Raw genomic sequence first — 25,265 nt, 5'->3', positions numbered from 1 at the left:
TAGCTTGGTTTGGTAAACGAGGTCCGTCTTTGATTTTCCTTCTTCACTACTGTGTTTCTTTTGCTTTCAAATATCTTCAACCATGGGCCATGCTGCTATTCCCCTAACCTCTGTTGGCTTACCATTACCCTTGGTCAGTGTGGTCTGCAGATTTTATAAAAGCCAATCTGAATACATTCTGTTGATACAGCAAAGGGACAAGATTGGACAGAGTGGCATGGACTTATGTTTGTACCCTCCTTTGAAGATGGAATTTTTGAACCCTGATTTGTGTCATAACGGTGGGTCCTAGTTTATTACAATCCAAAGAACAGAAAAGGGCAAAATGCCATTATTCAGTAAATTGCCTTTCCCCTCTTCTGAATTATGGTTGTGAAGACTTTAGTATTTTGTCCTTTCTTGTCTTTCAGCTTGAGGTTTTGATTAGGGAAAAGTTGGTATGCCTGCTTCTCTTTTTTGATTCCCTTGTCATATCTGGTTTATGGTATGAAGATAAGCTCCCCCACCCCAATCTCACTTAATCCAGTCATCATGTTGAGGTCTACATCAGGTCCTCAAATCTAGTCCTCGAGGTCTTCAGGATCTTCACAATGAAATGTATGAGATCTATTTGAATGCAATGGAAGCAGTGAATGCAAATAGATCTCATACATATTCATTGTGGAAATCCTGAAAACCACAAGGACCCCTAGTCTACATGGAGCTTCTGGGATAGAAATCATACATCCCATGTTATATAGGCATGAATGCAAGGTGAGGCAGGTCTGAATGCTTCTTACGTTGTTTTTGAAACAGTCCTGGATCCCTGCTCTGATATGCACCACATACATGAAACTCTGAAACCTAAGTGTGGGGAAACTGATGATTCTCTGTAATGACAATTTATCCTAGAATTCTCTACCTCCAAGTGTTTCAAGAGGTTCATGTCATTATTAACAACCATTGTGTCAAAAATCCAGACTAACTGGAAATGTATGAAAGACTTTTCACAAACAAGAGAAAGGCCAATACACACCTAACAGCAACAAACTGACTCAAGCAATGAAAACCATTTTATCAGAAGCATTTATGAAGGATCAACTGCCATAATCACTTAGAATCCAATTCACACAAATATTTGGTCATATATTGACTGTATAATAGCATTTATAGTACTACTGGACATAGGAGCCAACTTTTCAAAATTAATAGGGGTGCTAAGCCCAATGGAAATAACCCTTCCCTGGACAGATACAAGGAATTTTCTCAATATTGGGGGTGCTCAAGCACCCACAGCACCCACAGAGTCGGCTCCAATGCTACTGGATAAGTACAGTGCCAACAATGGTGATAACTTCTCAGGTATAGACTTAGTAGGACCTTGCCCAAAATCTAAGGGAGTACTTGAATCAACAGGAGATCATCTAGATTGCTCAAGGTCACCAGGCATGAGAGAAGTGGGATTTGAGGCCAGTTTCCCTGGCTGCCAACCACTACGCCATGTTTTCTCTTTCTCTATAGACTACTTTCCTGTATCATAGTCAATAGGCTCTGCTTTCACATGCTCTAGAGGCCATATTCACCCAAATGCATTTTTATCCTTTTGAAGATGAATAGTGGAATATATTCAAGCTGTACCCAATTAAAACTGCTGTACAAGCAGACAGTTACAATATTAATCAGACATACATACAAACACCCATATATTTGTTCAGTCTTTAGCACTCAAATCCAAATATATTTACACCAACTACCATACTCGAAGAAATATTTTCTCTTCTGGTAAGATGTGAAAGTTAACTAGAACAAACCTTTAGTTTGCTTAGTCCATTACATAAAAAATGTTTACACGCTCCCTGGGTTAGAAATACTGGCTAAAGCTTTGTCAAGCAACATCTACTCTTACAAAATCACAGTCAGGCAACTCAGGATGATTGCCTTTTGTAAACTGCTTGGGTATTCTCTAATGCCTGTCCATCATTTTTCTTATCCTCAATTAACCTTACTTTCAATCAGTTCCTCCTCCACCAAATTTTCTCTTTCTATAGCATTTATTCACTAAGGAGTCCTTTTACTAAGCTGCAGTAGAGCCTACATGCGTGCATGCAGTGTGTGCCAAAACAAGACAACTGCCAGGCTAGCACGCCCACAGCGCTAATTTTGGACTTGGTGCGTGCTCATTCCCGTGGTAGAAATGATTTTTTATTTTCTACCGCATGCAGCGTTTCCAGAGATAATCAGCAGTTGGCGTGTGCCAAACGGTTACTGCACATGAGCCCTTACCACTAAATCAATGGGTGGCAGTAAGGGCTCAGGCCATAAATAGGTGCACACTAGCACAAGCCCAGTTCCCAGCCCATTTAAAAAATGCCCTATTTCTCAGACACATTAAAAAATGGCCTGGCGTATGCCAAAAACATGCGCCCGTACTACCGCAGGCCACTTTTTACCGCAACTTAGTAAAAGAACCCCTAAGGGAGGAAAGTTATCAAAGTGGGCCACTGTTAGGATGTTTGTATTATATATGTTATTATTGTCATTTGTATAGTGCTATCAGGTGTACACTGCATGTTACAGACACATATAGTACATAGTCCCTGATGGCTGAAGCTAATAATCTAATCAAGACTGAGAGACAAGAACAATAGACAAGATATTTAGAGAGTAAGAGCGGGGTCATTTTCAAAGACAGAGGCCTCCTAACAGTATGTTCTAAATGCAAAAATATCTTTTAGGACATTTCAAAGTGACATCAATAGAAACACACAATATGCACCCATGATACAGGGTAAGCACAACTGTATAGATATCATAACATATACAGTACCTACCATTCGTTTCTATATAAGTACCATAACACATACACAATGACAGTGCATAGCAGAAAGTAGCTCTAGCCCAAATAATTAATATAGGTAGCATTAAAATAACCACTGATACACATCAATTATTTACTGGCACCACACCACAAAGTACTACAACTAACAATTCACCACTCATATATTGTCACCCATACACAGCAATGAATGGTAAAATCTAGAAAAGAAACTACAAAACAAAAAAGACAAAAAAAAAAATGAAAATTCATGGGGTCACTTTGCTACTAGCTCCGCTTCATGGCATATAGGATGTGATTGTGTCTGTAATATGCCTGTTATTTTGTTGGTTTTACATGACAGAATGTTAGAAAAAGAGAATAACTGTTGTGTGGAGACAGATGAGCCTCTCTATGCTCACGTTTCTTTCCTTTCTGTAACAGGTTGCTCTGTGTAATGCAATTGTGATGTCAGGGCTGGTAGAATGGAAAGTCTTCGGTATAGAGAAAAGGTGAAATTCTCCTTGACGTGCAGAACAGCTAGTAAAGCAATGAGGACCAGAGAAAATACTGAAATAGGACAACATTCAGCTTGCATTTTTTGAATTTCTAAATATAGGTGAGCCAAATACTTACCATTTGGCTTAACTTCCTTTTACACAGGCCTTTATTTTCTAAAGCAGGAATAATGTTTTGTTTTTCAATTTAAAATGTTATTTTTCCTTTGATTTCTATGGAATAGAGCTATATCAATTTCTCAGACCAGATTTCAGGGGGTGACAAGTATGGGAAAACATTTTTAGCTTCATGCTCCCCATTCCAGTTAAATCATAGCAGAAAAAATATATAAGTATCACTAAGTTAAAAAAATGCTTCCTCCTGCTAATGCCAGATGCTTGAGATGTCAAGAGAGTGATTCTATCAAAAAAAGGACACCACTTTTTTAAAACATAAAATATGATTCCTTTTACCTTTCCCCAATATTCTCTCTCTGTATTTTATTCCTCCCCACTAGACACCATGTCAAGGCAGTGCTACTAAATACTGTTCCTCTGGGAAGGTTCACCACACATTAATCTTCTCTCCCCACTGAATCCCAGATCCCCTGTACCAAATGTGTTGCTGCCTGGGTGATGGGAATAGCACAGGACAGTATTATTTTTATTTGCCAAAACTGATAAATACAAAGGCCATTGGTAAATAGGAACCAAAGATATCTATGTGTCCAGCAGAGGTGCAACAAGCTATAAGAAGAAAAGATGAAAACTGAAAAACAGCAGGAGGAAAGGATGAAGAACAAATGTTGATCTCCTATAATCTCATATCACCAGATTTTTTGTTCTTTTCTTTTGTTTGATAAACAAACATCTTCCACTTTCTCTCTGTAACAAGCCTCAATTTAGCCTTCTGCACACTGGAGTCTGCCTTTCTTATATTACAACTACAAGGCTGTTCGAGAGCACTCCTACACACACAATTGCTAACATTAGGGCAGCACAGGGAAATTGTTGCCAAAATCTTTCAAACAGAAAATTCAAAGGAAGGAATCAATCACTAGGCTTTGTTGATCGAATTACAGAAATGTTAGTGGATCAATGCATAAATACACTGTAGAATGTGACCGTTTTCATTCTGCTCTGGATAAATTATTCCAGTTTTCAGTTCTGGATTAATTTATACATTTTCATACTGAGAAAACTACTTCAGGATTAAAGGTGGATTTGCTTCCTTATGCATTTACAGACACTACAGGAGTTCACTGCAGATTAAATGTTGAACACAAGCAACAGTGAAACAAAAACCCCAAAATCAACCCCACTTCATGCAGTACTAAATAAAGAGTGCTTGTGAAAATAGTTTTAGTCACAGATGCATTTTAAGACCTGCAGAGTTAAATATTCTGTAGCTTAATTCTATGACTTCACCCACCCCACCTTGCCTATCTTATTATGGCAGAGCTTCCCAAACTACAGGTCACAATCCCAAATAGGGGTCACAAAATCTGCAATTGGGGTTGCGACCTGTGTGGGTCCTCCACGGATATGTCATATGCCCGCATCTGTGAGGGTTACATGCTTTCTGTTACCATGATAATGAGGTCATGGCCACAGACGGTTTGAGAAGCACGACCTTAGGATGGAAATGTAAAGGAATATATTTGCTGCATAAGGCCTTGGGGTTGTATTGTTACTGCGGTATCTATATGCCACTTATGCAAAACTTACTGCTAGTGAACACACAGATTTCCTGTTACATACAGTAGGGATCTATGTAATCAAATTTGTGCTAAAAGCGTACAGGTTGGCGAAAATGTCACATGCATGATATAATCACCCTTAATATGCTATGCACAACAGTTTAGTGTATAGTGTTACCTGCAGAGCATGTACACAGTAATAATCTGCATACTAACGTGGAACACCTGTGTCTGGAAATCACCATACTAACTGGCGATGAATGGAGCTGCGGTGATATGGGTATGCTTCTTGAATCCCTCTTGCCTGTGAGGATGGGGTATCCTCTGGAAAGACAAGCTCTCACAACGGAGGGATGGGGGAAGGGTTGTGGGGTGCGTTAGAATTGTAATTCATGCTGGGGTGTCTCGAAGGCATAGCGTACTCATTTTGGTGTGTTCTAAACAGCCTTAGCATGGATACGAAGCTTTATTGCAGAGATCCTATAATAGAAATATTCTGTAGTGCTAAGATAGGCCATACAATGTTTGGAATATCTCTGAAGGTCCAGGTGTGGTGAGTTGGTGTTGAAGACCCCAGTGTTGCAAGTTCTGTACTTTGCTGAGTAATCTAGTTTCTTAATATTCAGCTTTCTACATTGCTGAGTATCTTATATTTCTTCCCTGCTTCTATGCTTCAAAATGGATGGAGAGAGAATTTGGCAGCAAGGGGAGGGATTATGGATTCAGCTCACCCCTTTTTCAGTTGTAGCTCAAGAGGAGTTTCATTCAGGTACAGTTCCTATCCCCAGAGGGCTCACAATCTAAGTTAGTACCTGAGACAATGGAAGGTTAAGTGACTTGCCCAAGATCACAAGAAGCATCCTTGGGATTTGAATCCTGGCTTCCCTGGTTCTCTGTTTGTTGCTCTGTCAGCCTACTCTACTGATTTCATTTCTGTTTTAAGATCAATTATTCAATTGCAAGTAGGTGACCACAATTTCAACCCCCTATTTACCGAGATAGTTCAAATTAAAATTTTCAATTCTACTTTACATTTGATCCTTCTCTTTATCTTATTTATTTATAGAATTTCTAGACCACTGCTGGTCAGGGTTGTCCAAAACGGCACACATTTGAGTCACTGCAAAAATCGGAGTCACATTTAAGCATATCTTCTTTCTCTCTCTATAATTTGTGAATGCTCATCTCAGAAGACTGTTGTCCTTTGTTCAGGAGTGTTGGTGGGAGGGAGAGACTGTAACCCTATCCCTAACTATAGCTCTGCTGAATACACAGCACCATGTTAGCAATTTACCAGTTTCTAGCTTTTTATCCACACAACTGTGGCACGTGCTCTTCTTAAGACAGTCTGAATAAAACTACACTTAAACCTCTGCTTGTTAACAGTACTCATTTTCTCATGAGTTATGAGTGCTACATTTTTCCTTGAGCATTATTGACATTAATTTCAACCTCATAACTGAAACCTCAAAATCGTAAAAAAATTCACATATTCTAACAACTCTTTCTCATCACAGCTCAGCTTCCCAGGTTCAAAAGCGGTGCCCAGAAAGGAAACAGCAGTTTGGTTCACAATTCCCTACTTCAAAATTCTTATTCCTTACATCATATAATAGTAATTCATTAGCATCTGTTAAGGAGCAAATCCTTGACTTTCTAGTATTTGCTTACACTAACGGCCCTGTCACATGAAAAACCAGCACCCTACTTCTCTGCACAGTATTTACAGCTCTCTAGTATCTTAACCCCTTAGCCAATCATAGTGAAGAAAACTAATCTCATAACCAATGGAGTGATTCATTATTGTATAACTAATACCTGCACAACTCCCTAGCTTCAGAAGAAAACCACATAGGTTGTGGTGGTTTAATGTAACATTTCCTTCCTGTAAGATCATAATCCCTCCCCCCCTTAACAATATCAAATTACAAAGATTAGACACCCAACAAAATATCTGTAGGAAGCGGCACAAGATGGCATATGGGATGGCAGGTCTCCAGGAAGCAAAGAGGAAGAGGCCAATTGGAGGCTCTTCAGCATGACACCTCCATGGTGTGGTTGATCTGCCCCATGGCTTCACTGCTTTCTGAATGAGTGCAGGCCCTTGAGCGAGCACCATCCACCGAGCTAGCACTGGTAAGGGAGGCTGTGCGGGAGCGGGCCAGGCGGGTCATGCTGGCAGAGGGCACTAGAGGAAGAGAAAGGAATTAGGAGTCAAAATTAAGCGTCTTCAGCTCATTTCCATCCAGTAAGTTAGGATTCCCTAAACCTGTCCTGGGGAGCCCACAGCAAGTCATGTTTTCAAGAAAGCTACCTTGACTGTGAATGATTTGCATACACTGGAGACAGATATCTCATGTGTAGTCATTATGGATGTGCATTTGTTAAAACACACTCAGTTCATTAGTTCTCCTGAAAAAAACAGTACACAATAGTTATATTTCACACACATTAACCTATGAATTAACATGTATTAAATCAGGTAGCACATGTTAAGATATTTTTTTTTACTAAACAAATGTATGAAATGAACTGACCCCCACCCCCACCCCCACCCCCACATGAACTGATAATTTTTGACCTGTGCACATCCCTAATATTCTTATTGGATATCCTGAAAACCCAGGCTAGCTGAGGAAGCTCTGCAATAAGTGTTCCTGGTAGCACATATTCATTGTGATCCCAACACCATCTCCGTAGGTCAGTTCTTAAAGAGTATACGTATCCTGCAAAGAATCTTTTCTTCATGATTCAAAAGTAAAGTGATGAAGAAGCCATGACAGTTCACTTTTAAAGGTAATCAATAGAAATAAAACAAAACATAGAAAAGAAAATAAGAGGACTCATTTCTGATTTGAAAAAGGGTCACCTTCAAAAGCTAAACAAAAAAATGTATTAAGTTAGTGCAATAAAAAAGGTATCATCTTATGTATTTCTCTGTTTTGTTTTATTTCTATGTATTCACCATTCAAAAACCAGACATTTGCAACGCACAACAACTTTATTCTCTTTCATTTCCAGTGTCAACATAGTTGCCTTGGGTCCAAGTTCCTGCATGGTGTGAGAAAAAACTAGGCACCTAGAAATATGCTGATACGTGGATTTTATAATCTCCCGATTGTTTTGTAACATGAGATTATCAACAGAGGTCGCTATGTGCACTCTTCTAACGCTCAGGCTTTGCAAAGTAACAAAGATGAATAAATAAAACTCAGAATAACACAGTGGAGGGAGACTGCATTGACATGTAGTGTTTGAAAGAAAAAAAATGTAGATGTGCACATAGCATAATGCTAACACCTATCTGAAGTTCCCCTTCTGCACCTGCAAAAGACATCAGTGCTTTTACTGGATGAAGGAAAATATTCCAGGTGCGATAAAACAGATGTGATAATTAAACATATAAACAGAAACATACAAAGTAGCTCTCCTGGCATGCTGGTCCTTTGTTTTCAGCCTATTTCCTTCCAGCGTGTTTTAACAAATCAGTAGGCTAATGTAGAACTTCTGGAAAGTCTTTTTGTCAGTTTCTGTCTAATTGTAAATGCAAAACCCTTAACACAGTTATATTACACAGAGATGACCCAACCATTAGGCAAGACTTGGTGATGGCATGGGCAAAAGCTTATTGGGCACAGCAAAGAGTAGCAGTAGCCAAAGCAAAACAATAGGTCCTGACCACCACCCAAACTGAAGTAACTTCAGTGCATACTTTAACATACATTTTTGTTGGGTATTTGTGTGATGATCATGATTGTTGAGTTTAATCAGGGCTTTTTTTGGGGGGTACTGAGTACTGGCACCTTTTCCATTGTCTGCTAAAATTGACCCATGGAACCCAAGTTTTAATGAAAGAGCTCAGGCTTTACACACAAATTCTGCCTTGTCATAGATTCTGTGACTGCTTGCAGGGGGCCTGGCTAGTGTAGGGAGGGTCCCTCAGTGATTACCCCCACCCCCTGAAGGGTGACCTAGCATTTGAGTACCGGCACCTTTTTCACTAGAAAAAGTGCACTGAGTTTAATTATCCAAATCTTGGGGGGCTGCAGGCTAATGGCTTGAAAGTTAATTGAAGTGGGGTATAAGGCTGAAGATCCACCTAGGATGCCCACCATCCTTATTTTATTTAGATTGTGCTCACACCTTTTTCAGAAGTAGCTCAAGGTGAGTTACATTCAGGTATACTGGATATTTCTCTGTCCCAGGAGGGCTCACAATCTAAGTTTGTACCTGAGGCAATGGAGGGTTAAGTGACTTGCCCAAGATCACAAGGAGCAGCAGCGGGATTTGAACCAGCCACCTCTGGATTGCAAGACTGGTGCTCTAACCACTCCTCCACTCCTTGCACCAGCTCTATACATACAGGGCCTGATTCTATATATGGAATGTAAATCATGCCTAAGCATATTCTAAATACCACATGTAAATCTATGCATGGTATTTAGAATAGGCTTAAGCATAGTTCATGTAACTAAATCTACATGCATCCATTTACGCCAGTGAAAAGCTGATGTAAATCCCTGCGCATAGATTTAAGTGCACTGTCCCATATTTTATAACAACGCATGTAGATTTTGGAATGCCCATGAAACGCTATTTCCACGCCCCCTTAACCACTCACCTTTGCCTGTGTGCATTAGAATTTACATGCAGTACATTACACAATACGCTTAGCAATGTACATGGGTAAATTCTAATTTTTGCCAATTAGTACTCATTATTGCTTTTTAAGAGCTGTTAACACTTAGCAGCTTGTTAAAACGATTAATCTACGTGCATATAGAATCCGCATAGATTTAAGCGCGAATCTAGGCGTGCTACATAGAATCCAGGGGACAATGTGTATATTTTTGATGCTGTTTCATGGTAGTCCTATCAGGTTTTAATTTGTTGTTCTCACTTTATCTCATTTATTGTATTCATGTTTATTTGGCCATTTTTACTATTGCTATGCTGTTAACAAACTGTAAGTCTTATGTTAAACCTGTACCTGCTGTATACCGCCTTGGGTGAATCTCTTCATAAAGGCAGTTAATGAATCCCAATAAATAAATAAAATAAATACATGCATGTGGGTTGTATTCCATATGAAATGGAAGTCGAACATTTGTCTCCACAAATGTGTCTTAAATGTATGAGAAGCTGTTCTCCTCTGATCCAAGAAACCTTCTGATTCAGAGAGACATTTTTAGGAAAATCAGAAGCTCAGTATAAGAAAGCCCTATCACTGTATATTTGTGCAGTTATTAGTGGCATCTTTCCCCGTGCAACTTTTAATAGTGATCCACTGGACCTGGCTGCTCTCTCACATATCCATAGCAGTAGCCTGAAGCCCTTGCTGCAAAAATGCAGAAATTCACAGGCTTCGCACGAGGACAGAGAACATGGAAAAGAAACGGGCTCCTGCCTAAAAAAAAATGAGTGTTTAAATGTATCCCTGTCAATCTGTCCTCTAAGTCTGTGAGTTCTTCTTTTCTCCCCACCTCCATCATTGTTTGGCTTTCTTTCATGTCACACTTACATTGACATTTTTTTAATTTATTGAAATATAAAATAATCAGTTGTGTGCGTTTGGCTTGTTTCTTCGTGAATCTAGCTGTTTTCTTCTTTTATTCTCTACTTCAGTCTTTTACACTTTTGACTATTTTCTCTTTTTACTTCTTCTGTGTCTTCTATCAATATGCTCTGAGGTTCAGATATTTTTCACATCCTCAGTGCTCCCTCCTCTTTCAGCTCTATCCTTTCCCTCGTTTATCCCCTCTCCTATTTATCCACTCGCTCCCACTAATCCAGTAAAATGAAAGACATTATGATAGCTTACCAAACTGCAACAGAGCAAGGGATTTATTTATTACTAACTTTGTTCCATCTCATTTCTAAGGCCCCAGGGTAAGAAGGGTGCTTCTGACTGCTCATATAAAAAAGGGAAAGGGGATGGGATGGGATATATCACCTTTCTGTGGTTACAATCAAAGTGGTTTACATATTATATACAGGTGCTTATTTTGTACCTGGGGCAATGGAGGGTTAAGCAACTTCCTTGGCGTAACAAGGAACTAAAGTGGGAATTGAACCCATTTCCTCTGGTTAGTCCACTGAACTAACCATTAGGCTGAAGAAGACAAGTGATTAGAACAAGACTAAAGTTATCTTTCATTGACTCTGGAGTTCAAATTATGGGCCTCCCCAAAACAATTCTGAAATAGTCCACAGAGTTGGGAGAAGTCCATCTCATAAGAACCAGAAGCAGCTGCAAGTGGGACTCCTTCATTGTCAGGAAAAAAACTGTTTGCAGAATTTGGAGTACACATAGATTTAATCAGACAAAAAAAGGGGCCACTTCAGGGTGTGCCCAAGGTGGAGATTTTAAATTTTATCTAGTTAGAACAATATTCAGTGCTAACCAACTAAAACTAAATTTGTCTTTAAGGTAGCCATAAACGGATGTCTTAAATCTAATCACACAACTTTTGTCTGCTTAGATTAAAGTGGAAGCTCAGCTACATGAGCAACATAAAAATTTAAACATGTACAGGTCAATACTCAGCTGGCAGAAGTGAGCATTTTTTTAAAATGCTGATCGCCGCTGGCTAGATTAGACCCGAATAGTCAGTGCTGGGTCATGTCCAAGCACCAGCACACAGTGCATGGAAGTTATGCAGGTACCCTGTTGACTATGCAGGCACCAGCACTGAATATTGCAGGTGCACTCATAACTTCCAGGTCCGCCCTGACTCCACCCCCAGACTGCCCGAATTGTGCCAAGACAGTCAGAGACGATGTTCAACAGCACTGCTTGATTAATTGCTGCTGAATATTAGTGGGTGGCCAGCTGACTATGATTTCTGCCTGGTTAAATTATTCTGAATACAGATGATTTCAAACTATAGAAATATTCAGTAGTGCAATACGTTTAGACAGTGCCGTAGAATATATCCTCCTAATATTCAAGGGGGTAGGAGAGGCTCCTGCCAGCTTAAATTGCACTCTGTGGCCTGGTCACTGATACTCAGCAGCACTTAGGGGCCTTTTTACTAAGCTCCAGTAAAAAGTGGCCTGCGGTAGTGTAGGTGCATGTATTGGGCGCATGCCAGGGCAGTTTTTACTGCATCTACAAAAAAATGGCTTTTTTTTAATGTGACGGGAAAAGGTCTTGCGGTAAAAATGAAACCAGCGTGTGCCCAAAACTGACCTGGGCTCTTAATGCCACCCATTGAGCTAGCGGTAAAGGCTAATGTATTACACGCGTGGTGACCTGTTGGCGCACGCTAAGTGCCGATTATCGCCGGAACCGGCATGCTTAGGAGGAAATAAATAAATAATTCATCCACATGTTATGGGCACACGCCAAATCTGAAATTACCGCCAGGAAGGCTCGCTAGCCTGGCGCTAGTCTCATTTGGGCGTGCGCTGCATGCATGTAGAGCCTACCACAGCTTACTAAAAGGGCCCCTTAATTAGTCGGTGCCTCTGAATATCAGACAAAATGATGGCAGGGCTGACCATATAACTTTTTTTTTTAATTGGACCACTTGAATGGATAATTGCTTACATATAAATTGTTATATGGACAAAATTATCTGCCCAAATAGGGCAAGGTTTCAAGCCGCAGCATCACTTGGATATATAATTTAAAAGTCAAAGCAACAATATTCAGCTGCTAAACGTCTATATTTGACATCTAGCTGGGCCACACAAATTGCAGGAATAACTTGAAACATCTAAATTGTACATTACAAGTACCGGTCAATATTCAGCTGGCAACAGTCAGCGGTTTTTTAAATTTCGAAGTAGTGCAAGGCTGCCGCTAGAGGCTGTAGTATCCACTTTCTTCAAGAAGCTGCACCAGGCAGGAGCAAATGGGCATCGCTTCTGCCCATAAAACCTCATTACACCACCTATAAGTTAAAAGGAAGGCCTGGGAGGGCCAACGGGGGTGGAAGGGTGTGCTACACAGGGGCATTACCAGGGCAGAGTTGGAGAGGAGCCAGTAGTGAAGTAAGTGCCAGCAATATTCACTGACAGGACCTGCATAGCTAAGCGGGCTAATTTAGGACTCCCTCTCACCTCCCTGAAGCACATCATAACCCCCTTCCTTCCCTCCCTCCCTCCCACTCCCCCAAAGCACATCATGGCCCCCCACCCCCTTCCACTCCCACTCCCCTAGGCCCTCCTTTTAAATCATTGGTGGTGTAATGGGGTCCTATGGGCAGGATCGATTCCTGGGGCAGAAAATGGCTGGCACGATCTCTATGGCAGTCTCACAGTAGTTTGACGTTTTAAAAAATGCTGACAGATGCGGGCTGAATATCGGCCGATACATCTCTAACTTGGAATGTACAAATTAGATCCTTCAAGTTATACCTGCTATTTGTGTGGCCTGGCTAAATATTAAATATAGATGTTCACCCTCTGGATTCTATATAGCGCACCTAGAGTTCCGCGCCGAAATCCAAGCATATTCTTTAACAACATACGTAACTTAATTGGCTTAACAAGCTAATCAGCATTGATAACAGCACTTAACAAACAATAATGAGCACTAATTGACAATAATTAGAATTTCTGTGCACAACTCACTATGCACATTTTGTAACACACTGCACCTATCTTGTAACGTGCACAGGCAAAAGGGGGCGTGGTTATGGGTGGAGAAGTGGGCTTTTTGTGGGCATTCCAAAATTTACGCACACTGTTATAAAATATAGCCCTCTGTGCCTAAATCTACACACGCTGGCATTTACTCCATGTTTTCATTGGTATGAATGGAAGCGTGTAGATTTAGGCGCTAAGATTTCCGCCTAAGCAAATTCTACATACCAGACCTAAATCTTATAGAATACGCTTAAGTGGAAATGCTTTCCGCGTGGATTTTTTAGGCGTCATATATAGAATCCCTCCCTTAGTGGCTGAATATTTTTGTTTCAACTTATAAATCATATATCCGAATGGTGCCGCTCTGGGGTGCCTGAAACCTTGCCCCTATTTGAACAGATAATTTTGTCCATACAACAATTTATATGTACAAGATTATCCATTCAAGTGGTCCAAATTAACAAAAAAAGTTATATGGTCAGCCCCGTCACCACCTGCATAAATACTTTTGAATATCAGGCTGCAGATGTTCAGTCACAACTTTAGCTAGTAAGTTCCAGCTGAATAGTCAGAGTTAACCAGTTCAAATTAATGAGTTAATTTCACCACTATGTCCAAGTTCCTGCTGATATAGAGGAACTCTCAGATTCAGACTTGAAGACAGTTGATCATTTGCTGATGGAATACATTTAGCTCAATCGGATTTTAGATTCCAGTGGGTTGTTAGTTACAGGCGCTTCCCATGAGTGGCCATTATGTGCTACTAGCAGTACGAAAACATTTATTAACAGCAGCATGCCCCCACTTCCCATCTTGTGCTTGTCATGCTGACATCACTCCCAGCAGCAGCGCCAGCAACAGCAATTACAACAATAGCAGTAGTAGCAGCAGCAAGCTTTCTGAAGAGAAAATTAGCTCAGGATCTGATAGATCCCAAACCTTTTCTTTATGTCGACCAGTTAGACAAAAAGGAGCTCAGATGCTAAGCCTGAGAATGTCCTGAATGTAACATGTATGGTGGCTATTGTGTCACATCGTAACACCCTTGGCTAGCTGTACACTGCTACATGCTGGTGTAAACCATTATGGGTCACTGTATAAAAGTTTCAATTGCATACATTGGTGCAAAATGCCCTTATAGTATGTTAAGATAATTGTTCATGGTGAATGAGATCAAGTATGTCTCAACAGTCAAGGTGAATAGCACCACTGCTGTGTGGGCATCCCACCACTATCATAAACTTAATACGAGCAAGACAGAACTTCTTACATTCCTCCTCAACCCACTAACCTTATCCCCACATCTTCTTTCTATCTTTGTAGATAAGACTGTCATCCTAACAGTCCCATCAGCCTGCAAAACTGGGGTAATCTCCAGACACCCCTCTCTCCTTCTTTGCATAGATACAAAACATTGTGGCCCTGACCCTGGCTAGCGTCTAATGTTAAGCTTAACTTTGTTGATATATCCAGCAGCGTTATCAATTTAACTAGGATTACTGAATATATATCTGAACCGGAAACTGCACCAGTGATTATCTGGCCTAAGTTTAAATGCATAATTTACATATTTAGCAACTGAATATTGCTGCTAAACGTAGAACTGTCATCTCCACTTTTGCCCAATCCTAATACCTGTCCCTTTTTTCTACAGATAAAATTTGGCCATATAGAGGGGTACAATCGAACAGCGGAAGCCATCTATATGGCCGACGCCGCAAACGGCGGTCCCGAACCGTATTATCAAAAAGGATGGCCGGCCATCTTTCGTTTCGATAATGCGGTTCAGGCCGGCCAAATGTCAGAGATGGCCGGGTTTGAGATGGCCGGCATCGGTTTTCACCGATAATGGAAACCGAGGCCGGCCATCTCAAACCTGGCCAAATCCAAGGCATTTGGTCATGGGAGGGGCCAGCATTTGTAGTGCACTGGTCCCCCTGACATGCCAGGACACCAACTGGGCACCCTAGGGGCCACTGCAGTGGACTTCAAAAATTGCTCCCAGGTGCATACCTCCCTTACATTGGGTGCTGAGCCCCCCCAAACCCCCCCCAAACCCACTCCCCACAACTGTACACCACTACCATAGCCCTTAGGGGTGAAGGGGGGCACCTATATGTGGGTACAGTGGGTTTTGGGGGGGGGGGGTTGGAGGGCTCAACACTTACCACCACAAGTGTAACAGGTAGGGGGGGCTGGACCTGGGTCCACCTGCCTGAAGTGCACTGCACCCACTAAAACCTTCTCCAGGGACCTGCATACTGCTGTCATGGAGCTGGGTATGACATTTCAGGCTGGCATAGAGGCTGGCAAAAAAATGAATTGTAATTTTTTTTTTGGGTGGGAGGGGGTTGGTGACCACTGGGGGAGTAAGGGGAGGTGATCCCCGATTCCCTCCGGTGGTTATCTGCTAAGTTGGGGCACTTTTTTGAGACTTGGTCCTAAAAATAAATGGACCAAGTGAAGCTGGCGAAATGCTCCTCAGAGCCGGCCTTCTTTTTTCCATTATCCCGCCTTCCATACCCTTCCGAAACGCCCCCTTGAACTTTGGCCAGCCCTGTGACGGAAAGCAGTTGAGGCCGGCGAAAATCGGCTTTTGATTATACCAATTTCACCGGCTTCAGGAGATGGCCGGCCGTCTCCCGATTTGTGTCGGAAGATGGCCAGCCTTCTCGTTCAAAAATAAGCTAGATAGTGAGTTAAAAATCCCAATTTTATCTGTGGAAGCATTGAAATAGATTCATAAGCAAGTTATGTATTCACCACTGGCCATCAAATGCATAACTTGCCTTGAATATCAGGCCCTGTTCAAACAAGTTTCTCAGTATCATCACTACCCTTCTTTTCCAAAGGACAGAGGTTAGTATTCTGCTAAAAGCCACATCAACTCTATCATCACCCACTTTCATTACTGTTCCTCACAGGCCTCCCACTGAACATGTACCTGTATTACAGTCTATTTGAATTTCAGATGCATGACCTATCTTCCTCCAATATCGTAACAACCATGCAACCTCTCTTCTCATTGACTCCGTATCTACTTCTTCATGCAATTCAAGCTATTTTCTACCCAAATAAATGTGCCTTTGCTTTACAGCTCCTCATTACTTCTTTTTTCTCTACCCCCACATCCCTTCTCACAACCCCAGTTCATCAGGCATGCTGTGCCCATTTCCTTCCTCACTAGTTCCTATCTTCTCCTTTCTGTTTCATGTGCCTGTCACAGGCTTCCAAAGCTGGTGCACCATTGCCCTTCTTTGCCCATTTTCAAGTCTCACCTAAAACCCCATCATTTTGAGGCTGCTTTTAAATCTTAAACCCTGTTTCTGATTATAGCCTCATTACCTTTAACTATATTTTCTGAAACTTTTTTTTGTTTGTATCTTGAAGGTATTGCAGATTTCACAGAGAATGATCTCATCTCTTATTTAAGTATATATATATACAGTACATCTAGCAACACTATATAAATGACAAGTAGCAGTAGTAGTAGTTGGGTCAAGTACTGTAGGTCTGGATATTTCATGGTTCATGGAGTAAACATGATTGACTTTGGGAGACTCTCTCAGAAGGAGAGATGGAGGGTTGGCATTCCCTTTGGGGTTCAACTACTAGGGCAGTAATAAGAAGTGCAAGTCTCATGTACCACTGATAAGAATCAGTTTCTAACTATGTTTTCTTTAACTGAATGCTTTGAAGGAAAGCAGATGGATAAGGGAAGGAAGAAAAACCTTGATAGTGTAAGAGTGTCTTCTGGAGACATGAAAGTACCTAGCAATCTCATGGACAAAAAACCAAGACAAAAACCAATCAAAGCTCACAAATACAGAGCAAAGCATACTCAATCTGTGTGGCATATGTTCTAAAGAGAATTATGTTGGCCTGCATCACAAATACACATCTGGGCAAACCTTCCCTCCACACCCACAGACTCCTCCCCCCATTTCTGAGGTAACCTGTGCATTAATAAAGGTCAACAAACAAGATGGAGGTGATTTCTTTTTGTTGAATTATACTTTTGTGAATACTGAGAGTTATAGTGTGTTTAATTAAGTGATAAAAGAGCCAAGGCACATAGTATGATGGTAAACATGGACCTTTTGAACCTGACCATATTACTTCCTAGTGAATGTCATAGAGTTCATCTCAGACTTTTTCTTCCTGTCTTAGTGGATAATGGCTGTATTCATCCATCCTTTCTTCAATTCTGCAACCGTTACTTCCTCTGTTTCAAGGATCTATCATCCCTTCTGTGAAGATACTATTCTGGAATCCATTCTCTTGGATCCTCATATCAAGAGTGTATACTAATAGTGATAAAAAGGTAATATTCTCCTTGTACAGGTGAGGCCTAACCTTGAGTACTGTGTTTAGTTTTGGGACTATTTCAAACATTTCTTACCCACTCAGTAAAACTGTATTTTTTTTACATTACATCCGAGACTCCCTCCTTCCAATTTCATATTATGACTCCTTATTCTTGAACTTTTTTTAAAACGGAAAATGTAATTGTTATGCTTTACTGAAACCCAACAGATAGCCTAGCTTTTCTATTGCATTCTCCTTTCCTTTCTATCTTCTATAAAGATTACTTATAGCTCTTTAAACCTTTACATACAAGACATATGTTTCATGCATTGTATCATTTTATCAGACCTTTTCTGAATTTCATCCATTTTTTCCACTCTTTTTAAATCTGCATAGCTTCTGGAACTGAACACAGTACTCCAAGTAGGGCCTCCTCAGTGTCCTGTAAATGGGTAAAACCACTTTCCTTATCCAACCTGTTGCTATTCTTTACTGCTTTCTCACACTGACTGACAATCTTCAGTTTATCAAAGATGATTATTCCTAGGTCTCTTTTCCTGTCTGGTACTTGCCAGCTCTTGTCCTTATAACAGAAAAACGTTTAATAGCAATTTTACATTATTTTGCACTGACATAGTTTCAAATCCTTGATCATTCTTCCTATTTTTTTCTACCTTTCATTTATGCCACCCTGCCTATCAAGGACAGCTTTGGCAGATTAGGACATTCATAGGCAATGCACATGAAGAGAGCAAGGGATACACGCATACAGACATGCACCATTCCGAGGGGGCAGGGGACAGACAGCAGTGCAGGAAGAAAATAATTAACAGCACCAGGTAGTACCTGCTCCTGTGCTCTGCCTCCGATCCTTCAGGGATGCAACTGAGAGTAAGAGGAAGACAGAGAGAGACAGACAGGGAAGGGGAAAGAACCAGAGCAAAACACAAAAAAAAGACACATTTTCAAAGAAAGAAAAATAAACTCTAGAATTCTATTCAGCTACAAAACTGAAAGATTAGGAGAGTAACAGACGGACAAACATGAGGGAGGGACAAACTGTAATATTATCATAGAGAGACCAAGAGGAAAACGTAAGGGAAGGACAGACAGAATGATGTACTGAGATATAAGGTGACAAGATGAAAAACTGCAATACACAGACATAAAATTGGGTTAGATCAAAGATCCATCTCCATCAAAGTATCCAGTCTCCAACAATGACAAACAACCTCTGCTTAGAGGATGTTCATAAGGATTGACATATATAGAAGTGTTCATCCACTGTCATACTCTTCCATCATTGTAATCGATTATTCTGCATTACCTCTTTTCCAGAACCCAAAGCAGATCAGAGCAATAAAGGATGAATGACTGCCCGTTCTTAACAGTTATGTATTAAAGTTGTGCTTCTCATTCTCTCATGGAAGCACACCAAGCCAGCTGGGTTTTCAGGATTATCTCAATGAATATGTATGAGATACATCTGCACATACTTTGATGCATGCAAATGTATCACATGGATTATACTACTCTTAACAATTAAGTGATAAAGGTGGCTCCAAGCCATATATGATCAAATTCAGGGACTTTCTAACCTGACCAGATAACTTCCTGCTGAATATATTAATCCTGAAAACTGGACTGGCTAGATGTGCCTCCAGGAAAGGGTTGAGACGCACTGTATTAAGGATCTAGGGAAACCTGGGTGACATCCATGACTGTTATCTTTAATACACTATAATTGGACCAACTTCCACTTCATCGAGACCGCTTTTGGCAGTCCAGGAAGGTTTTTCACTTTGATCCTGAGTTAAAGTGACTATTCAATAAGATACCTTATTTCTTCTTCTGTACCCTTTCATTACAATCGGCAGCACATCATAAGACTCCTGAAGCAGGCGCCGAGGCACCGAAACACAGCTGCTGTGTCGGGTCATTTTTGATGTTTTACAATAAAGACCGTTAATTTTGCCTACGTCGCCTCCATTGTTGGGAAAGAGCCTACTTCTCCTACTCCTCCCTCCTGCTCATATATTTGTCTAATCCATTTTGAACCCCATTATGCCATTTGCATCCACCATGGCCTGTGCCCAAGAGCTCCACTGGTTAAGTGATGGTTTAATGAACGCCCCCTTGCTCTTCTATTATGAGATGCAGTGAACAATAGTTCCCTATTTACTTTCTCTACACCCTTCAGGATTTTATGTATTATTATTAATTGTATTTGTACCCCACATTTTCCCACCTATTTGCAGGCTCAACTTGGCTTACAGAGTGTTGTTATGACAAAGTCATGACAGGATATTGGACAGGATACTTCTGTTGTATTTCCTTTCAGTCTCCTTTTTCAAGCTGAAGAATGTTTTCAGCCTTTCCTCATATGGGGCCTATTTTACTAATCCACTCTAGTGATTCCCGGTGTGGCAAATGTGCTACAGCCTATTCAATTCGAACAGGCTGCCTCGCATTTTGCTGTGCAGGAATCACTAGTGCGGTTTTAGTAAAAGAGGCCCATGGTCATTTTTTGTTGTTGTTCTTTGTAGTTTTTCTTGGTGTGCTTTGTCTTTTTTTGAGACAGGTGACCAGAAACACACACAATCTTTGGAGGTAATTCTCTAAGGGGGTCTTTCACTAAGCTGCGGTAGCATTTTTAGTTCGCAGTAGAAATCAGCTGGCGGTAAACGCTGAGGCGTCCATAGGAATATAATGGGCGTCTCGGCATTTACTGCCAGCTGATTTCCACCATGAGCTAAAAACGCTACCGCGGCTTAGAAAAAGACCCCCTAACTGCCCACTTTAGTGCAAAGTCCATGGGTAGATTTTATGCATGGACTTCACCCCAGATTTCAAAGTGAAAGTATACACGTACTATCACTTTGAAAATTATCTCAGGAAAACTTTCTACACACGTTCACATCTTCTAATTTGTGTGAGCAGTTTCTACCAAGAAAAACTATGTACGCACTTTTGAAACTAAGTGCAAGCCACTCCCAAATCCCACCCCTGGAAATCCCTTTTCTCACTGGCTTAAGTTTACTGTCACACAAGTGAGAGCAATTTGTAACCATCTCTAGGAAAAATCAACTAAAATAAAGGACCCAAAATGTTGAAAGTGGCTGATTTTTCATGTCATGGGTCCATAAGCACTCTGTTAAAGTTACATGTTTGAATTTCTCTAACTTTTTTATTTTTTTCACCAAGAAGGATGGGGTTTGACCTATAGTATAAAAAATTATTTGCTCTAACAGAATTAATTAAAACTTAATTTTTTTTGTTTCTGGAGGCTTTAGTCACGTTTTCCCAGAGATGGGTTATATTTTCTGAACACCCACTTCCAATTTTTTTCTGACAGTGGCTTTACCTGTAACAATGGCTTAGAACAATGGTGGGCAACCTCAGTCCTTAAGGGCTACAACCCAGTCAGGTTTTAAAATTTTCCACAATGAATAAGCATGAGATTGATCTTCATCTACTGCTGCTATTTTATGAAAATAGATCTCATGCACATTCATTGTGGAAATCTTAAAAAACCCGACTGGGTTGTGGCCCTCAAGGACAGTGGTTGCCCACCTCGGGTTAGAACATTATCCTCTCAAGGTGTGTGGCCACATCATACACTTCAATAATGGCATTATGACATTTTATTTGTAAATCCTTTTTAATTTTTTAAAAAATGAGTAGTGCCATACTGATAGTAATGGGTGGGAGGGGGTTATATCCCCTGAGTGCCAGCCTCAGGAGGGCACTGGAGGAAGAGCTGGAAGTTAAAAAAAAAAGCAGCATAGGGTTTCTGTAATGTTTTGTGTGCTCTGGGCGGGGGGCAACAAATACTGCCCCCCAGGCACTGGAGATCTATGTCATGCTATTCATTGATAATATTACATTACAAATGCAAGCAAACACTTGTACAGAAAGTGAGATGGTAAGGTAAAAAAAACCCAAAAGAGATCAATAAAGCAGACATAGATTTACCATGTAAAACCTTGTTCATTAAATTAAATGGGGAATCATTTAAATAAAAACATTGAGAGAGCACATGACTAGGACCATAACCCAAGAAACAAAGGCCTCATGTAAACAGTGAGGAATGACACTGAAACCCCTGCCACTCTCTTACTAACTACAAAGGAAAGTTAGCTGTGATGCTTCAAAAAGAGATCGGCTCACAACTCAAACTCTGCAGTCGAATATTTCTCTTAAACACTGACCACAGTGTTTAAAACTAAACCTGGATTTTTAGCACCAGCCACTATTTGGATATTGGCACTGAAAATCTAGGTACCACCGTTATTCGGGATTGGGATTTATTTTATTGGGATTTGGTGATATTCAGCTCCAGTAATGAGATAACTATCTAGTTAACTTAGGATGGATGGAATGTGCAATACATCTTGAAGACAGGTGGAATAGCTACAAGAGAAATCTTCAATATTTCAATAAAATATCATTTAAACATTTCTCTAGGTGTAATTAATGAAAATTTAGGGAAGTTTATGAGTAGTCACATTCTCCACAGTTTTGATTTTAATTCTCAAAGCAGTATTCTCTCTTAACAAAGAACCCTTGAATGACTGAGCTTTAATCAAACCTGCTTCAAGATTTCCTATATGCTCATTAATCTTCTGTATCACAGCTTCATATTTCTGATCTCTGTCCACAGTCTCTTGAACCTTATTATTCACCTCATTAATCGGAGGAACCACTGCATTATCCAGATTAGAGATTGCTTTCTTTCTATATAGCTGCTAGAATAAACTGCTTTGTGTGAGACAATGCAAATGAAAACTTAGGTGAAGATTTAAGTCTTCAACCGAATTGGAACTCTCAAACAGATGTCATCCTTCTTTCTGCATTGGCAATCCATCCTCCTCAGGTAAGTGGGTGCTAGTATATCATGGCATCAGTTGTCCATCAACTTCTATAAAAGAATAAGCCCCCAAAGCAGTATTGTACTCTTCTTTAGCTGCCTCGCACAGCAAATATGATACTGCAGCTCCTGCTTGCCTCTCTCCCCCACCTTGCTCTGTAACAATGCTGACATCATTGGTGTATGACTGAGGCAGCAGGTGAAGATTCCATTTGCAGCTGAGTTGGGAGCACTTGCAGCTCTGGGCTCAGCAAGATATCTAGCTCAAGAGACACCATCAGTTCACTTTTCTTGGACAACAAATCAAGTGGGACCACACCAGAGCAAACCCCAGGGACCTAAGGTGTTCCACATTTTGATCCAGAGGGCCAATAGAAGAGATTGACCTGGTCTCCTATGTAAGGACAGCATCCTAGGGATTGTTTATGTTTTTTGTACATTGGACAAACATTATTCACTAGATGGTTTTGGAAGTATTTTTGATTGTGTGGTCTTCTGCTGACCCCTGATGCGGGCGATTGCCAAAACATGGCCCGTGTCAGGGCCTTTAATAAATGGTGTTTTCTTTCCTGCTTCTTGTAGCTGACTACACTTCTCTCGGCTTGTTACCTTTCTCTGCTGGCAATTCCTTGTCTTGTCATGCTAAAAATAAATATGCACATAAATGCCAATTCACTGCTTACATGAATATTGCATTAAGGGGCCCTTTTACTAAAGGATTGCCGTGTGGCAATGCGCTCACCACATGGCAACCCGGAACTACCGCCAGTCCAACACGGATGCTGGCGGTAGTTCCACCCCCCAGTGTGTGCCATTTCCGGCGCTATTGGAAATATTTCCACAGGGGGTTACTGCTGGGTTAGTGCGGGAGCCCTTACTGCTACCTCAATGGGTGACGGTAAGTGCCCCCCTCCCCCCGAAATAACTGTGCAGCAAGTGCGAACTTACCACATAGCCATTTCATTTTTTGGCCTTTTCACCCACTGTGGTAAAAAGGGCCTTGCCATGTGGCAAAATCACATGCTGCCCCTAGAACAGGGCACTTTTTACTGCAGCTTAGTAAAAATCTTGTTCTATACGGAGATTCTCAACCCAGTCCTTGGGACACACCCAGCCAGTCAGGTTTTCAGGATATCCACAATAAATATGTATGAGATAAATTTGTGCACCCTATTTCCACTGTATGCAAATCTATCTCATGCACATTCATTGTGGGCATCCTGAAAACCTTACTGACGAGGTGAGAATTGGGTTTTGAACCACTGTTGTATATATAGAACACTTCAGTTATTTGCAAAAATTTCCTCCAATCTAAAAAACAGGAGAGAAAGTAGGAGGCGGCTGATGGTTAGAGAAGAAGTAGAATGGTCATTAGAAAAGCAAAAGGGGGGGGGGGGGGGGTCACTGACACCATGCAAGAAAGAGGACACTAGACAATACCTCTCCTGCAGCCTACCTCCAAAGCCCTCTCTTTTAGAAATTCAAGTGTCTTTATTAGCATCACGAACAATTAATCGATGCATAGATAGTGCCAGGATTGCGGGCTTGTGTTCTTTTTCGTCCAGAGGATGGCTGCTAGACCACTCCAAAATGAAAAAGGCACCCTATTGGGGATTTGAGATGACTTTGCCTACAGGCAACTAACACACTTTTGGGCCCTTAAGCTGCATTATAGGCGCGTTAGCCATGCACACTCTTACAATATCCCTATAGGCACCTACACGGTTAGCATGCATGCTAATTGTAGGCATGTTAAGAATGCTAACGCGAATCCAAGATGGTGATCTAGGCAGACGCACCTGCAGTGGCTCCTCTGACAGTTCCAGCTTGTTCACCTCGGAGCGTCTCCCAGCCTGTGGTGTTCGATGGGCAAGCAGAGGGGGAAGGTTAGGGAGTTTCCCTCGACCCCTAACACAGTTCCAGCAATGAGGCAGAGAATGCTGGATGCTTTTGGAGCTTCTGTGGTCCCTCTGAAGACTTTGTCTCCTTCTGCCCGAACTGACACTTTGGCGTCAGTTAGTAGTGTGAACGGGGCGTCCTTGAGCCATGTTGAGTGCACGGCCCCACCACAGCCAGGGAGAGAGAGTGCTGCCGATACTCTTGCTGCTTGGGAAGCCAATGCTTTGGAACCAGGCGTGCAAGGAGGGAAGGTATCGTCAGCTCAGGAGACTTTAGAAGGGAGAGAGAGTGCTGCCGATACTCTTGCTGCTTGGGAAGCCAATGCTTTGGAACCAGGCGTGCAAGGAGGGAAGGTATCGTCAGCTCAGGAGACTTTAGATTCTGAGCGAGAGGCTATTATTGCTTCTGCCTTGAAGATATTGCCCTCTGGAATAATAAGTACTCTCTCTCAGATGGGAAGCCAATCTCCCTCCCCTTTACCATCTTGAGAGATAATTAAACCAGTCGTAGTGACATTAGAGTTCACTTTGGGATATTACTTATGACATGCATTCCTCTTTAATGGCTGTGATAAGTGGGAATTCTAAAGATATTAAGGTTAT

At 41.2% G+C, this 25,265-nt stretch overlaps 1 protein-coding gene across 3 annotated transcripts in view; it reads right to left on the bottom strand.

Moving 5' to 3' along the window:
- Window positions 1–6,322: 6,322 nt before the first annotated feature.
- Window positions 6,323–25,265, bottom strand: part of NDRG4 (NDRG family member 4) — a 372,584-nt gene continuing 353,641 nt past the window's right edge. For all 3 annotated transcript variants that reach the window (XM_030203589.1, XM_030203590.1, XM_030203591.1), the window contains 2 exons: window positions 18,741–18,779; window positions 6,323–7,179 (listed from right to left, as the gene is read on the bottom strand). In XM_030203589.1, coding sequence (XP_030059449.1) covers window positions 7,025–7,179; window positions 18,741–18,779 — 194 coding nt within the window. In that variant the 3' untranslated portion in view covers window positions 6,323–7,024. The remainder of the gene's footprint in view (window positions 7,180–18,740; window positions 18,780–25,265) is intronic.

The sequence above is a fragment of the Microcaecilia unicolor genome, chromosome 5 (genome assembly GCF_901765095.1).
Source record: "Microcaecilia unicolor chromosome 5, aMicUni1.1, whole genome shotgun sequence".
Taxonomy (NCBI): domain Eukaryota; kingdom Metazoa; phylum Chordata; class Amphibia; order Gymnophiona; family Siphonopidae; genus Microcaecilia; species Microcaecilia unicolor.
Note: the sequence above shows the minus strand (reverse complement) of the source record. Positions and strands in the feature narration are given on the sequence as shown.